Source organism: Lissotriton vulgaris, chromosome 1_1 (assembly GCF_964263255.1).
Source record: "Lissotriton vulgaris chromosome 1_1, aLisVul1.2, whole genome shotgun sequence".
Classification (NCBI taxonomy): domain Eukaryota; kingdom Metazoa; phylum Chordata; class Amphibia; order Caudata; family Salamandridae; genus Lissotriton; species Lissotriton vulgaris.
The window spans coordinates 1,663,358,604-1,663,376,497 of record NC_141685.1 but is presented as its reverse complement, the minus strand read 5'-3'; the positions used below and the strand labels follow the sequence as shown (position 1 = coordinate 1,663,376,497).

General features: G+C 49.1%; 1 protein-coding gene across 3 annotated transcripts in view; it reads right to left on the bottom strand.

The window, feature by feature from the left end:
• Positions 1–17,894, bottom strand: part of AHCYL2 (adenosylhomocysteinase like 2) — a 484,174-nt gene that overhangs the window by 120,994 nt on the left and 345,286 nt on the right. For all 3 annotated transcript variants that reach the window (XM_086918893.1, XM_086918894.1, XM_086918895.1), the window contains exon 8: positions 11,514–11,630. In XM_086918893.1, coding sequence (XP_086775019.1) covers positions 11,514–11,630 — 117 coding nt within the window. The remainder of the gene's footprint in view (positions 1–11,513; positions 11,631–17,894) is intronic.

Genomic DNA, 17,894 nt, shown 5'->3' with positions numbered 1-17,894 from the left:
CCAAGAACAGATGCATACTGGTAAGTAGCATATTCCGTTCGAGGCATGAGGGCTGCTGAATTCATATCTGTGCATAGAATAAATAGCATTACCTCCTTACCGGCGGGTGCCCGTGCCAGCTGCAGCAGTCTGAAAGAGAGTTCTGAGAAAACCCTGTCCTACAGCAGCTTGCTGTTTGGAGTGTACATCTACGCAGTAGTGTTTAGTAAAGGTATGTATGGTGGTCCATGTGGCTGCTCTACATATATCCTCTAGTGGAATGTTACCCAGGAAAGCCATGGAAGCCCCTAACTTGCGTGTGGAATGCGCTCTAGGGGGAACTGTTAATGTGCGCTTAGCCTTATGATAACAGATCTGGATACATTTAACAATCCACCTGGCTATACCTGACTTGGAGATGGGGTTGCCTTTATGTTGTGGAGAGAAGGCAACGAACAGCTGTTTAGTCTTTCGAAAGTCTTTTGTCCTGTCGATGTAATACAGGAGAGCCCTTTTGACATCTAAGGTGTGCAGTGCTCTGTCTGCCACTGAGTCAGGGTTAGGAAAGAAAACTGGCAGTTCTATGTTTTGGTTAAGGTGGAACTGCGAAACCACCTTTGGCATGAATTTAGGGTTGGTGCGAAGCACCACCCTATTTGCATGAATTTGCAGGTAGGGTTCCTGAATTGTGAGGGCCTGCAGCTCACTGACCCTCCTTAGCGATGTAATAGCTATCAGGAAGGCCACCTTCCAGGTAAGGAACTGTATTTCACAGGAATGGAGTGGCTCAAAGGGTGGCCCCATGAGTCTGGTGAGAACAATATTTAAGACTGGTGAAGGGGGGTGTCTGGGATGGATTACTCTCTTAAGTCCTTCCAAAAAGGCTTTAATGGCAGGCACCCTGAAAACAGAAAGGTGCTGCCTGTTTTGAAGGTAAGCGGCTATGGCCGCCAAATGGATCCTGATGGAACTGTATGCCAGGTTGCATTGGTACAGATGCAACAAGTAACATATGATGTTTTGCGTAGATGCGTCCAACGGATTAATGTTATTGTTGGAGCAGTAAATAACAAACCGCTTCCATTTGGCTGCATAGCATGCCCTGGTAGTCGGTCGTCTTGCCTCCTTGATGATGTTCATGCACTCAGGAGGCAAGTTGAGATATCCAAACTCTATGACCTCAGGAGCCAAATCGCAAGGTTCAACTGTTGGGGATCTGGGTGCTGAATGTCGCCATGGCTCTGAGTGAGGAGGCTGGGAGTGAGGCGCAGCCGCTGGTGAGGCACCACTGAAAGTTCCAGGAACGTGGTGTACCAAGCTTGCCGTGCCCACGTTGGAGCAACCAGGATGAGTGTCATGGAGTGCTGTCGCAGTTTGCGCGCCACCAGAGGTATGAGGGGGGCTGGCGGAAAAGCGCACGCAAATCTGCCTGACCAGTTCATCCATATCGCATTGCCCTGAGACTGCGGGTGTGGGAACCTGGCGGCGAAGTATGGGCATTTTGCGTTCTCGCTTGTGGTGAAGAGGTCTATGTCTGGATGACCCCACCGTTGGAAGTATGGATGGAGCACTGACGGGTGGATCTCCCACTCGTGCATCTGATGACTGTGCCTGCTGAGCAGGTCCGCCATTTGATTGTCGACACCCGGAAGATGCTCCGCCATGAGGAAGATGTTCCTCTGAATGGCCCACTTCCACATGCTCTGCGCTAGGTGAGACAGCTGCGGGGAGTGCGTGCCTCCCTGCTTCTGGATGTAATACATGGCGGTCATGTTGTCGTCCGGACTAACACGACCTTGATGCACAGGTGCAACTTGAATGCCTTCCGTGCCATTAAGATCGCCATCAGTTCCAACACATTGATATGCATCCTCTGCTGTTGTGTTGTCCATAGGCCCTGCACCGTGTATTGGAGGACATGCGCTCCCCAACCCTGGAGAGATGCGTCCGTCGTTAGCACTATTTGTGGGACAGGTTCTTGGAACGGTCGTCCCCTGCAAAGGTTTTGTGGATTCCACCAATGCAGAGAGTTGTAAGCACGACCGGTCACCAACACTAGGTCTTTTAGATGGCCATGAGCCTGGTTCCACTGTCGGGCTAAGCATTCTTGAAGGGGACGCATGTGGGGACGCATGTGCAGCCTCGCGTGCGGGACTATGAATATGCAGGATGCCATCATACCGATCAGTTGCATGAACACCTGCGCTGGGAGGGATCGCTGAGGTTGGAACCTCCGAATGAGCATCTGCATGCTGTTGACCCTGGCCGGGTTCGGCTGCGCTGTGGCCGACTGGGTGTTTAGTGTCGCCCCTAGGTACTGTTGCACATGGGTAGGCTGCAGGTGAGACTTTGCATAGTTGAGTGAGAACCCCAGACTGTGAAGGAGGTGAATGGCCCGCGACATGTCGCGGCTGCACTGCTTGGCTGATTTGGCCTGAACGAGCCAGTCGTCCAGGTAGGGATACACGTGAACACCTTGCCTGCGAAGGTGCGCTGCCACAGTCGCTAAGCACTTGGTGAAGACCCTGGGAGCAGTAGTGACCCTGAACGGCAGAACCTCGAATTGGTAATGCTGATTGTTGATCGTGAACCTGAGATATTTTTTGTGACTTGGGTGAATGGGAATATGGAAATATGCATCCTTGAGGTCCAGGGTGGCTAGGAAGTCGCCCTGACGGAGCACCGGCAGGACCTGTTGCAAGGTTAGCATGTGAAAGTGTTCCGAAAGGATGTATTGTTTGAGGGGTCTGAGGTCTAGAATGGGCCGCAGGGACCCGTCCTTTTTTGGAATCAAGAAGTACAGAGAGTACACCCCTGTACCCCGCTCTTCTACAGGCACGAGTTCTATGGCTCCTTTTTGCAGCATGGAGAGTACTTCTTGCTGCAATAAATGCGTGTGCTCTGCGGACATAGGACGGTTTCTTGGGGGTATGTTGGGGGGGTGGAGGTCAGTTCTAGACAATAGCCGTACCGGATACGGTGTCTCACCCACCTGTCTGTTGTGATGTCTTCCCAGAGTGGCAGGAACTGCTGGAGTCTCCCCCCGACAGGTGTTAGATGGTCGGGGGGCAGTGACAAGAAGTCACTGTTTTTTGGGAGCGGAGGACCTGGCGTTATTGCAGCGGCCTCTCCCTTTGGCGCTGTTCCCATGGTATCCACCCCTGGTGTTTTTAGTGTAGGTAGATTGCGTGTTGCCCTTGGCATACTGGGAATGCTGTAGAGCCTGTCCTCTTGTTGCTCCCCTGTTACCGGAGCGACAAAAGGAACTGCCCCGAAACTGCTGGGACTAAAGAGCCCCCATGGATTTCGCTGTCTCAGTGTCCTTTTTTATTTTCTCAAGTGTTGTGTCAACTTCCGGTCCAAACAGGAAGTCCGGATTAACCGGCTGATTGAAAAGAGTAGTTTAGATTTCGGATTTAAACCCTGAGATGTGCAGCCATGCATGGCGTCGCAGCATTACGCTAGTATTTACTGCCCTTGTGCTGTGTCCGCTGCGTCCAGTGCGCATTTGATGGACGCATTGGAGATCAGTTTCCCCTCTTGTATAACCATTTCTGCAGCTTCTCTGTACATATCAGGCATGTGCTGCAGTAACTGTTCTAGGGTGTCGTAGTGCGCCCTGTCGTATCTAGCCAACAGGGCCTGTGTATTGGCTATTCTCCAAATGTTAGTGGCTTGCGCTGCCACACGCTTTCCAGACGCTTCAAAGTACTTTGACTCTTTGTCCGGAGGGGAAGCGTCACCAGTGGATTGAGAGTTAGCCCTTTTGCGTGCATTAGCCACCACAAGGGAGTCCAAGGGGAGCTGGCCTTTGATGTAGGTGGGGTCCACTGGGGCAGGCCTGTATTTCTTGTTGATCCGGGGGTTAATAACCCTGGCTTTGGTTGGCTCCTTGAAAATGTCTGTTGCATGCTTGAGGACCCCTTTAAGCATGGGTAGAGTCTTAGTGGAGCGTTCAGATGTGGAGAAGGTGTCAAATAAGAAATCTTCATCCACTGGCTCGGCATGCATTTCGACGTCATGGTTAAGGGCTGCGCGCTCTATCAGTGCATTAAATGCCGCGGTGTCCTCAGTTGGAGATGGTTTAACATTGTAGGACTGAGAGTCCGGAGTGGTATGGGGGTCGTCAGGGTCATCGCCTTGATCTCCTGCCCCTGCCCATTGATGCAAGACATCCTGATCAGTGTCAGTGTTGTAAGAGAAGGCCATTTGACCATAGTCCACATTCAAGTCCTCCTCACTCTGTGCTGGAGAATGAACTATTTTCTGCGAACAGTCCTGAAGTGGTTCAAAAAGAACCGGAGAGGTAGAAGAGACCATCTTCTTTTTGAGGGGAATCCTGTAACCTTCCAAAGGATGTTCAGGCGTGATCTTCCGCTTGTGGACGGTAAACCTGCCCGACTCAGAGTCAATAAACAGTTTTGCCTGGTTGTCGTGAGAAGGCTCGTGATAGACGACCTGTTCATGTGAGGACACCTTCGCCATCTTGGAAGCCTCGGCGGTGTCACGGCGTTCGAGATGCTTTGGGCGGGCGGAAGCCCAAACTTTATTGACGCTGAGCCCGCAGGTTTCGAACCTGAAGCGGCCGAATCGAGTTTCTTTGACGCCTGTGTAGGCCGCTCGCTTGACCGCGTCGAATCGAGCTCCCGGCGCGGTGCGCCTCCATCCTTGGGCGTCGACGACACTTTCGGGGCGTCTTTGGTCGTGGGTTCAACCCGTTTTCCAAGCCCAGCCTTGAGTCCTGAGAGGTGTGGCTCGAGACTTACTCAACTGAAGGCTTTTGCCCTTCTCGCCATGTTTGGTCGTCGACGTCGGCGCCGAGCCCTTCGAGGAGACGTGCTTGCTGGTTGAGGCCTGCTTCGATGTCCCAGTCTTGGAGCCGACGGGCATCTTCGGCGCCAAAGGATCGTGGACAGACTTAGAGGAAGCGTGCGTCGACGTCGAACCGACCACCATCTTGAGTAGTTTCGGTTTCGATTTTGGCTCCGTCTGTTTCGGTTTCGATTTCGCAGAATCGACCGATGGCTCCTTTGAAAGGGTCTTAGCCTGGCTTTGTCACGGGGCTGTAGACCTTGAGGAAGGATCTTGGCTAAGGCCTTTCGGCAATGCCTCGACCGGAGCCGGAGGGGGCGGAATGTTAATGATAGGCCCCGTAAGTACGGGCGGACTCTGTTCTCCACCGGAGTCGTCGTCCTCGGCCCCAAGGCCTCATCGTAGTCCCCTACCTCGCGACGTCTTCGTCGTGGACGTATTCCTCGGCTTGCTCGTCCACCTCAAAATTGGAGTCCTGCTCAGACGCCGGTTCTGACATTTCTTCGGGAACGTCCTCCTCTTCCTCTTCCTCATCTTGGAAGAGTTCCTCGTCTCCGGCATCGAAGATGTTCGCAGGTGCTGGGGCCGACTGTTGGGCCGACTGCCTCCCCGCGCGCCGAAGTTTAATATTTTTCTTTGAGCGGAACCTCGAGCAGGCGAAACATTTTGACTCGTCGTGGTCGGGGGACAAACATGTATTGCACACTGGGCGCACATCTAAGTTCGAATATTTTGAATTACAAACGGGGCACCGCTTAAACGGGGTCCGTTCCATCGTCGATGTAGTCTGGGCCTGTGTTGTCGACAGAAAGTACTTCTTTCGACGCCGATTGAAGAACACGAAAGGGACAGGCCCCGAACTATACAATACCGACGCTGTGAAGGCCTTTTGGCCTTAGGAATAGAAAGAGTACAAGTTTTTGAACTGGAGTCGAGATTAGACATCCGAACCCAATGGCGGAAAAAAAAATCTGGGGATGGAGAGGATGCCCATGCGCACTGTAGTCCAGGGGAGGAGCCACCTATCTCATGATACTTCGAAGACTCTTCCAGGACAACAATGTGCAATCATCCGGACCCAACACTAGGCGGCGATCTATGCACAGATGTGAATTCAGCAGCCCTCATGCCTCGAACCTGAAGTTACACAGGACATTAGACTCTGGTAACAGGAACCTGGCTTGAAATAATAGGACCTCAGAAGAGAAAGGAAAACGTTTCAATTTACTCTAATAAAGCAATTAGAATTACTTTTTTCACTTAAACAAAATCCACTAAAGGCAACTGAAAAAAATGGAACTGGCATCATCAATGCTGCTGTATTCAAGGTGGTTGTGACAATCAACTAGGGGGAGCCTCACTGATCCGTGATGAAGCCAGTGTGTCGCTTGATACTGAAGCGGAGGTACCACTATGCAGTTTTTTTTAGATCCATTCTGGCACCTGGCATTATTCGAATAAGAAAGCTGCAGGAAGTATGGGTTCAATGATATATATATTTTTTTTACTTAGCTATAGTTGTGAGATAAAAATGTAGGGCCTAATTAGGAGCCTGGCAGTCCTCGGACTGCTAGACTCGTGGTGGTGCAGTGGTGGCGGTTTTCCGACTGCCATATTACGACCCTGGGAGTCATGCTGCCCTGGGACCACCGCTGCCAGGGAACCATCGGATTGGGGTTCCCTAACTGCGGCACAGTGGTCTTGAGGCAGCAATATGCTTGGCGGGGCTGCTGCGTTTCCTCCAAACATATTAAAACTTCTTCATCGTCACTGATTTCATGGAGGTCTTTCCTCCATTAAAACAGTGGTGGTTAGTAAAGAAGGGGCCCACAGGGACCCCTTGTACCTCACTCCATGAGGTTGCACACAGTGGGCACAGCTCCAGCACTGCATTTTATAGGCACCGCCATGGGAACGCAAAAGAATCGCCCCGATGACTAGAAAAGTCATAATATGGCAGGTGGTTCTCACGCGGGTTGGGTGGTGAGGTGCAGTGGGGTGGTTCAGCCACTGCACCACCAAACTCTTAATCAGCGCCTTAATGTTTAGGTATAACTTCATACAGCTGATTACTGAAAAGTATGTATTTCAAGTATCCATAGAGATGAAAGCTGGTAGATGCCAATGATATTTCTGGATATGGATGGGTAAGAAAGACTCCATCTGCAAGGCTGGCATTTTCTTTCAATGAAAAAAAACCTATACATTGAATAATATTCAAGGAAATCTACAGTGAAAGTGAAATGACATATGAAACATTATTTCTTTTCATAGAAGATCAACCGGATTCAATATCCTATTAATATCAGAAACTGTTACACTGACCAAGCAACTGCACAGCAAACAGATCTGTGGATCATTATAGGGAGTAAATTCATGTTAAAAGACAATGGAGCCATACGAAAAGATTTATGAACGGATTAACAGTAGGCTATTACTGATGTAGTTTAAGAAAGCATCTGATATTAATATGGTCCACAATAGAAATGGCAGAGGACTGAAAAAGGCATGCAGCCTGCCTGATGTACTAAAACCATGGAGGCTACAACAAAGTTAAATATCTGCCTTCCCTAAAACAGATTATGTTAATAGACTGCCTTAATAAACTGCAGGAGGAGATCGCCACAAAGGAAACTGCTAAAAGCACGAACAGAGTAAGGATTTACAAGCTCCAGGCCCTGTGGTTTAACTGACAAGATGATTGAGTAAAGCTGCGAGTCTACTGTTGGCAACTATGCACTCAACAAAAATATTATATTGAGGATTGTTAAGGTGTCCTCCCTCCCATTACCTATTTGGCCTTCCAACACAAATATATTGCAATACACTTTAGGCACACAAAAATGTTTATACATTGATAATTGTCTGCTTATTCTTAACTATGTCTGTCCCAATTGCAACTAAAGCTTGGGCATCCTTGAAGTAGTTCCTAAAATGGTAATATTACAGATTACTGTTGGAAGCCAGAGTCCCAGTCCCGCACCAATGTCACCAAATGTGCACCACTGTCCCCAAATGCGAGACCCAGGACTCCTCACTCAACGTTAGGCCAAGTAAGGACACCGTTTGAGATAGCCCTGCTCACCCCCTTAGTAGCTTGGCACGAGCAGCCAGGCCTATCTCCAAGGCACAAGTGTACAGTATGTGCAACCACGCCCACAGCAATCCCCTGGTGACACCAAAAATGGACTCCACACAAGTTTAATAAAACGAGTATAAACATTCTATAAAAAGTTATACGATCAGACCACATGATACAAAAGCCAACATGTAATAAAGGGTAATATGCGTCCCGGCTGGCTAGTAGGTTTAAATTCCAACCACCGCTATCAAAATGCTATGCTGGTCGTAATGCTAGAATCACACGTTGCAATGGATAAACAATAGTGCACTGCGTAACAATACAATCCTGTGCTAGGCAAAGGAGAAATAATACAATGCGTAACGATACACCCCGGTACCTTGCAATGGGAGAACTAATGCAATGCCTACTGCTCCAATCATGTACTGCGCAATGAAGGAATAATGCAATGCGTCACACTCCAATCAAGTACTTTGCAATGAAGAAATAATGCAATGCGGGCCGCTACAATCCTGTACTTTGCAATGGAGAAATAATGCAATGCGTAGCGCTACAATCGTGTACTTCAGTATGCAGAAATAATGTCAGGCGTTTTAAGACAGTCTGGAAGTTTGTTAGCAGCAATATTGGCAATGTGTATTACGACAATCAACCTCTTCGATAACAGTTGCCCCACACACGTATCAACGATGACAAAGTACAGCTTCTTACTCTGGCCCCAGTACTGCCACTCCTTTCGTCAGTACGGGCCCCAATCTGAGCCAAAGCAAAGGCTCACGTCGTCAGAAGGACAGAGGCTGAGAGTGTGTCCCTCAGAGCCCCCACCCCGCCCAGGAAGGGATCCATGGTACCTGGGGGCGCGACCCCACTCTCCTCCTTCAGCAAACTAGGCCTTCAGTGCAGAACTTTCTCAATGGGCCTCAGCGGCTCGGCCGCTCAGCTCTTCCAGGGCTGCCGGTCCGGGCTGTGACTGTTAGGAAGGTCTTAGGTGGCCGCAGGGCACATGTAGCCCACGTCCCTGAGATTACTTTACTCCGGGTGCACGTTCACCACTGCACCCTCTTGGTCTCCTCTGGCACGAAGCCACACATACAACGCTAATGGGACTCCACGTCGACTCAGAGTACACGCTCACCAGGCACTCCTTTCTGCAGTCTCAATTGGCACGGAGACACACACACCCCGCTGCAGAGACTCACTTTCGGTGCCAACGATGATCAGCCGATCACCTCCACAGTTCCAGGTTGCACCAAAGCATGCACACTGCTTCACTGAGACTTACTCCAACTCCGGTACCCCGATATCCAGGCACTCTTCACCAACGCCTTCAGCCGCACCATGACACGCTCACCGTGTCCGAGCCTCACTTCTCCTCCTGTTGCACCCGATGACCAGGCGCTCTTCACCAAAGCCTCCGGAGCACCAAGACACTGATCCAGCACGCCCGAGACTCACTTCACCTTCGATACACATGTTGCCAGGCGCTCTTCACCCGTACCTCCTGTGCACCACGACACACCCAGCGCGTCCGAGTCTCGCTTCTCCATGTGTCCAAGATCACAGGGTACACCTTCCGAGGGTTTGAAGCTGCCACAATACATGCCCACCCCATCGCTTGAAACTTCTCCGGAAACTTTTATGTTCCTGTGTTTCCAAATAGGGAGCCAGCTCACCTCGGGCCCTTGGGGTTACGACAGCACAAAGCACAGTCTTCATCAAGTAGGGGGACCCAGAGCACCAAGCACAGTCCCAACAGCCTCTTCCTTGGTTAGAACAGCAAACTGCAGACCAGCCCCAGATCACAAAGCAAGGGTTGGTCTTTCCTAAGCAGTATCTTCAGTTGTTCCTTCCTTAGCAGAGGTTCCTCTTGACCACAAATTAGGTCCAAGCCTTTTCAGACTCAAACCATTTCTCTTCCATTCCAACGCTCAGGGGGTCTCATAGTTCTACCCCTAAATGTCTTTGAAGTTCGTTGTGCTCAGGGGTCCCTGACCCCGGCCTAAATCAGTTCTGGGTGTCTCCCTCCCAGTGTCCCCTTTCTCCCTTTTGATACTGGGGTTCTGGATCCTGAATCACTCAGCAGGAGATGGGTCAATTGTTTTATAGTAGCAAACCAGGCCTCCTCACCTCCCGGGGCTTCTCCTCGCCTACTCTCCAGATGCAGGTCAGTCTGGTGTCCTCTCAACTCCTCCCTTGGTTCAAGACCCCCCAGCTCCTCTCACCTATCAGATGCAGACAGACAATCCACATTCAGCAGAGACACACAAAAATGCTTAAGGCACAAAACTCAGCCACTTTCTCAAAGAGTGGTTTCTGAACACACAGTGCCAAAATCACTTTCATAGAAAGATGTGTTATGACACCGAGTTCATACATACTAAACTTCACCTCTCCATTATAAACTTATAGGAAACTAGGCTACCAAAACACAATACCCAGCCTCCCCCATTCTGTCCTATGGGCAGGATGGCCTTTCACCAATGAAAATGAAATGGGAGTGTTTTTCACTGTCAGGACATAGGACACACCTCCGTATATGTCCTGCCTTTTACTTACACTGCACCCTGACCAGGAGTTACCCAGGACCTACCACAGGGGTGCCCTATGTGTATGCAAAAGGGAAAGTAAGGCCTGACAAATGGTTGCACTTGTCAGGACAACATGCTGACTTAGCAAACTGCACGGAGGCCCTTCAATGCAGGCCTGAGTTACCTTCTCTGCGCGCCTTTGCATCATTAGCCCTGACACACACAGTGCACATCACTAGGGACTTTACTAGTAAGGCAAACATACTAATCATGGCAAACCAATTACCATTACACTTTACATAGGGAACACTTGTACTTTGACACTATTCAACAGTGGCAAAGTACCCAAAGACGTTTTAGCTGTACTAGCCATTGATAAAGGAGAGGGATGCAGCAGCCAAAATTCAGTCACTAGATGCTTTATTGTCAGGTGCTTACAGAATACAGGTCTAGATTATTGATAAAGATGGATATAAATCTTTTTCAAGACAAGACTTGTAAGCATTAGTTTGGTTGGAATACCACAGTTTAATATGCAAATATGCCCCACCTTTAAAAATATTTTTTCATACATTACACTAGAAACTGTCAATTTGAGGTTCCTATTTCCTTTGTTACTTCAAGTATAATACATGGTCAAGAAATCCATAAAATACGTAGTGAAGGCTAATGATTATTATGGGTTGCAAACAGTTGAGGTAGTTGGTAAGAACGCTTTATATCATGTGGGCAAGTTCATGAAAAACAGGAAAAAAAGACACTGCAATTCTCCCCTACATGCACACTGATCAGGTATTTGAAGACAAAGTCTGTTATTTTGGGCAGTTCCATTAAAAAAAAAAAAAAATAGGCCAGTGGTTTTGTAAATATCCAACGAAATAAGTTACACAAAACCTCTGATTAGAACTCATAGCCACTTTTTTCTGTTAACCGTTCATATAGTACAGTACTGGTTGTACATCTTTGCCCCCAAATTCCAACTATTGTTTCTTCTCTGCCTGCTTAGTGCTGTAGAGCCACCACTGAGGTTTAATAAAATTGGTCAGCATGCTGTTGGAGTAAGCCAGTCCAATATCTAAAGTAGTGGATTCCATTGAGAGAAGAACACATACCCATCAAGGATGGACTCCCTGCAACAGTAGAGGTTGTCAAACTTTTGTTTGGTGACGGAGTCGTTCACATTCATCGCAGGCACACACAATTTCCCAGCCTTGGATAACTGGTACAACCTGCAAGGGAACGAGAAAAGCGATTAACAAAACCATTGCATTCATCAGCTTAACCACCATCTCTACCCTCCTGAGTTATATATAGTTTACCTCACACCAAAAAAAGAAAGTAGAAATATTGAGGAATTTAAAGGGCTTTGTAAGGGATTCCTATACATAATACTTACATTTCAGTATAGCACTGCAACTCCGAAACAATGCTTATGGCTACAAGTCAACAAAATAGCGCAGTCATGTTCAATGCTGAAAACATCAAACATAGCCCAGTGATTCACAGTGATCATTTGGTGCACATCAACCAAACTTTCACATTGGAAAATAAAAATGCCATTGTCCCATAGTACAACCTGGCACATTCTAGGCAGTCAATCATATGGAGGTAAGAGTAAGATCTAGGATGGGTGAGGAGGTGTTTCTTATCTGCTGAGAACGGTCATTGGTTGAGGAAGCTGTTGCCGGTGGGGCTGCTGTGCCCTGGAGAAGCCCCAAACCGTCCAATATTGTTGGAACTTTCACCAGGGAGGCCAGGCCCAGTGAGTGTGGTGTCTCATTTTGGAGCTATTCTTGGAAGAAAAGAGTTATTCATCAAAGGAAATGTCCATGAAGATCACTTCCCTGAAGAAACCTGTGGAACGCATTCCGGCCTAGCAGCTCAGGGGAACTACTGTGATCACAGACCTAGCCAGTTTATCAGAGAGTAGAAGCTACACTTCAGGATTTGTTAGGAGTCATCCAGGTCATCCATGACCAGTTCCAGACATAGCCTTTTCATGAGATCAGCTTTCATGATAATAATCATTATCACTAGCCAAAGCATGGTGGCAAAGATGGCATATGGGCTTTCAATCTAGTTGTGTAAAAAAATTGTGATAAATTCTTCAGCTGATCGGCCAAGTTACTAGTGACACCTCCAGTAAGGCATAATATTTCCATGCGACAGGCAGTCATACATCCCTGACCAGCATGCTTAACAAATTAATAGTGCGGAAAAATCCTCTCACAATACTATTTTCAATCGTAGATTAAAAAACAGGTGTGCGCAGTACACATATATTTATCTCAGCCCAGAGAGGCTACAAGATCATCCGGAGAGACAGCATCAACCAGACTGGAGGAGGCATCGCCATCATCCACAAGAACACCATCCGCATCACAACCAACACCGACGACACCCTCGCACCCGCCGAGCACCTGCACTTCCAGGTCCACATCAACCCCAAGACCACCCTCAGAGGCACCCTCATCTACAGACCCCCGTGACCACGCACACAATTCAGCGAGGACATCGCAGACTTCGTCAGCCCGCACGCCCTCCTCTCCACTGACTACATTCTCCTCGGGGACCTCAACTTCCACCTGGAGAACAACAACGACCACAACACCACCACCGTGCTGGACAACCTCGCAAACCTCGGACTCAAGCAGCTGGTGACCTCCCCCACCCACTACGCCGGACACACACTCGACCCAGTCTTCTCATCCAGCAGGGACATCACCTTCAGCCACGCCACCGGACTCCACTGGACGGACCACAGCTGCGTCCACTTCAGCTTCAAAAGGACCACGATCCACCACCACCAGCAACAGACTGCACGCAGAAGCTGGAATAGGATCACAGCCGACCAGCTCGGGACTTCCCTGAGCAAGAACCCACCCATCAGCACAACGAACCCCAGCCAAGCGGCTCCAACCTCATGAAGTGGATCAGCGACTGCGCAGACGACCTCGCCCCCCTGGGGACCCCGCCCAGCACACCCGGCAGCAAGAAAGCCCCATGGTTCACCGATGAACTCAAGGGCACTAAGAAGAACTGCTGAGCCCTCGAGAGAACCTGGCGCAGAGACCCAACACCGGTCAACATGACTGCCCTCAAGCTCGCCACCCGAAAACACCACCAACTGATCCACGCCACCAAGAGAACGGCATTCAAGGAACGACTGGACAACAACGCACACAACAGCAAGGAACTCTTCAACATCGTTAAAGAGCTCTCCAACCCCAACGCCGGAAACAACGACATCACCCCTTCACAAGACCTCTGCAACTCCCTCACCACCTTCTTCCACAACAAGATCGCGGAAATACACAACAGCTTCAGCACTCAACCGACGCACGCCACGACAACCACCGCCTCCCACCACCACCCTCCGCGCCTGGACCCCGATCAGCACCGAAGACACCGTCCGCACGATGAACTCCATCCACTCAGGATCTCAGACCGACCCCTGTCCTCACCACGTCTTCAACAAGGCTGACGCTGTAATCGCACCCCATCTACGGGACATCATCAACACCTCCTTCGACACCGCTACCTTCCCGGAGAGCTGGAAGCACGCCGAACTCAGCGCTCTACTAAAGAAGCCATCAGCCGACCCCGCCGACCTCAAGAACTACCGCCCCATCTCGCTGTTCCCATTCCCTGCAAAAGTCATCGAGAAGACCGTCAACAAGCAGCTGGCCGCCTTCCTCGAGACGAACGGTTCCCTCGACCTCTCGCAGTCTGGCTTCCGGGCCAACCACAGCACCGAGACCGCCCTGATCGCAGCCACCGATGACATCCGAGCCCTGCTCGACAACGGAGAAACAGCAGCCCTCATCCTCCTAGACCTCTCCGCGACCTTCGACACGGTCTGCCACCGTACACTAGTGCAGCGCCTCAGCAACGTCGGAATCCAGGAGAAGGCACTGGAGTGGATCATCTCCTTCCTCGCCGGAAGGACACAGAGTCCACCTCCCCCGTTCAGATCAGAAGCCACCGAAGTCATCTGCGGCGTTCCTCAAGGCTCCTCGCTTAGTCCAACCCTCTTTAACGTCTACATGAGCCCCCTCGCAGACATCGCACGCCAGCACAACCTCAACATCATCTCCTACGCCGACGACACCCAGCTGATCCTCTCCCTCACCAACGACCCGGCCACCGCCAGAGGCAACCTTCACGAAGGGATGAAAGAGGTTGCCGAATGGATGAAGAACAGCCGCCTGAAACTGAACTCGGACAAGACGGAAGTCCTCATCCTGGGATTCTCACCCTCCGCCTGGAACGACTCCTGGTGGCCCCCCGCCCTAGGCAGCACACCCAAACAGACCACGCACGCAACCTGGGCTTCATCCTGGACTCCTCCCTCTCCATGACCAGACAAGTCAACGCCGTCTCCTCGTCGCGCTTCAACATCCTGCGCATGCTACGTAAGATCTTCCGGTGGATCCCCACCGAGACCAGGAAGACTGTCACCCAGGCCCTCGTCACCAGCCGTCTGGACTACGGCAACTCCCTCTACGCCAGGACCACCGCCAAACTCCAGAAGAGACTCCAGCGGGTCCAGAACGCCTCAGCACGACTCATCCTGGACATCCCCCGTCGCAGCCACATCTCCGGACACCTGAGAGACCTGCACTGGCTCCCGGTCAACAAGAGAATCACCTTCCGCCTCCTCACCCACGCACACAATGCCCTACACAACCAAGGCCCAGGATACCTCAACAGCCGCATCAACTTCTACGCTCCCAAACGCCAGCTTCGATCGACAGGCCCGCCCTCGCCGCTGTCCCCCACATCCGAAGAGCCACCACAGGGGGACGGTCCTTCTCCTACCTCGCCGCCAAAACCTGGAACTCCCTCCCGACCCACCTCCGCCTGACCCAGGACCACCTCGCCTTCAGGAAGCAACTCAAGACCTGGCTGTTCGAGCAGTAGCGGACCCCCCCCCCTAGCACCTTGAGACCCTCTGGGTGAGTAGTGCGCTATATAAATGCTTTGATTGATTGATAGACAAAGTTTTCCCAACCAGCGAAAACTGGCTCCAAGAGCATTTCGTTGAAGAGTAGGAGTGACTTCGATAATGCAGAAGATGACAGCAAAATTTCAGCCAAAATGTTGGACTTTGCCTCAGTGGTGGGTAAAGATAATTTCCTGTAGTTTTCTGTACCATCCAGGTGAACAAATTGACTTCATCCAAAGCCAAGGTGTTATGAATATCCGTTTGTGATGAACTATTGAGGGAATTAGCATTTTTAAGTCCAGGAAAATGGCCAGCATCTGTAATTTAAGAGGGAAGGACACTACTAGCCTTCACGTCTTTATCCTCTATATGGCCATAGTTTGTGCCAGGCATGGTAGTTCGATTGAAGAAGTTCCTCCATTCGAGCAAATCTTTGGGCTCTAGGGAGGTACTTGTCTTTTATCTTTTGCCACCCGGTTAATGTTTGTTGAGGTGCAAGTGGCTTGGAGGTCAGGGCCAAGGATGGCAAAACAGACTACACAGGTCTCAGCCCCTTGGAAGACGTATTTTCCTATGGAAGCGGGACGAGGTCAGAGCCTGATACAGCTTACAGTCAGAAGGCATTGGATTCAAAACAATCACCAAACCTATAGAACCGGCCCTCTAATGTGGAGCGATTAAGAGGATTGCGGACCACACTAAAAATACTTGACTAAAGGAATCCACCTGCTCGGGGTAGGCAGATGCTGGTGACGTCAGTTTAATCTTTCTAAATATCATAACTCAAGCTAATAAGGAACAGCATTGTTTAACATGTTGAGTTTACAAATGCTCCTAGAAGAGGAACTGTTTCCTTGAGGAAGACTTATTCTCTCCGATAGAGCTTTTTTTGGTTTTGCTCATTCCATGCCTGGAGATTTACCTAAAGAGGCAGGCAAAGAAATGTTTCTTACTTGTAATCCTAATTCTGCATCGTAGATTCATCGTAAATGTAGAATATTATCACCCGAATGCAGGATCCCGGAACACTTTTTTATAAAATAAAAACTAGCGATAGCCAGTAGGTAGTTCTAGTTAGCATCAACTTTTCCCATAGACAAGGTGTTTTTTGTTTTGCTATTGACTTTGGGCCTGTTTGCTGAATCTTCACAAACTTTTCAAAACTGGTCTGCCAGTCTGTTCAGCTGCTGCCTCATCCGGCAGGTGATTCATCAAGCAGGGGGCTGAGAAAAAGAGGGAGTCTCAAAAAGCGCTTCTTCCTCATGCAATGTCTATTGGGATTTTTTTTTTGTTCGTTTTTTTAACAAGACTACAGACCGAACTGCTGAACGAAACTACACAAAATTTTGCAGAAAGGTAGATCTTGATCTAGAAAGCGCCCTTTTTGTAATGTTGTGTAAATCTGTGTAGCAGTTAATAAAGAAAGATTTGTATATCTAGGGACGCGTCACACAAAAAACAATTGCTGATTAGAGGAAGATAATGTCCCCAAGGAGACAGAGGACATCCAACCTCCCGACAGGAAAAGTGCAACTACACCAGCATATCAAAGTATATGGAAAGGAAAACTCAGGACGTTCTTAAGGAATAGAAGAACCATAGAGGTGAAAAGAAGAAATCCTCCCAGAAAATGCAGGACATGGCCGTAAAAGCTAACCCCTAGTGTCAAAATATTTTGACACTGCATTCCAGATAACATTACAAGCCGTGATCACAGAAAAACCGTGTTCTACGAATGCAAGTAGACCATAGAACCTCCCTAAATAGAGGTACGCATACGTAATATAATCATTCAGAATACAAAATAAATCCCTTGAACCTGCCTTATGTTATGCTTCCAAGAAAGAGAAATACATATCAAGGGACAAAACCCCTTTCGGAGGTAAGGAACACACAATGTGGTAAAGTTGGCATTAACACAGTTATAGGGTAGTGTAACTTTTGTAAAAATCACCCAACGCAAAAGGAATCTGTGCAACTCCTGAATTCCAAGCAAAGTGCACCCCGCCAAAACTAGCATAAAGGACTGCAATCAAATGAAGGACTGACCAAACAAGAATGTCCTAGTGGAAATCCTGGTCAAATCAGACCCAAAATTTTACTGAAGTGTTAATTCAGAGTAGGTGTAAAGAATAAGCATACTCTCTGTATAAAAGATCTCCCATAGGGCATAAGCAAGATGTCGCTATAAGAGATACGGATAGTCAAAAGTAATGTATACCAGCATTACCCAACTGCTTCCAAAGACAAATGAGGAATAATTAAACCTCCTAACCGGAAGAAACATCACAAGCAAATCACCTCTTGAGCATAAAGCCCATCGTCAGAGGAAAAGAAGAAAAGTAAAAACGTATGCAATAGGCATCCTTGTACCACATAACCTATCAAAGACAGTTTTGAAACAATACCTGCTAACCATATGGAACATCACATTAGGTGTCACCAACAGGCGAAACTTATACCACCATGGCACTGCCATAAAATGGCCAGCAGTGTAAGAGCCAAAAGATTAATATCCCCCATACAACCCTGCTATAAGTAAAAA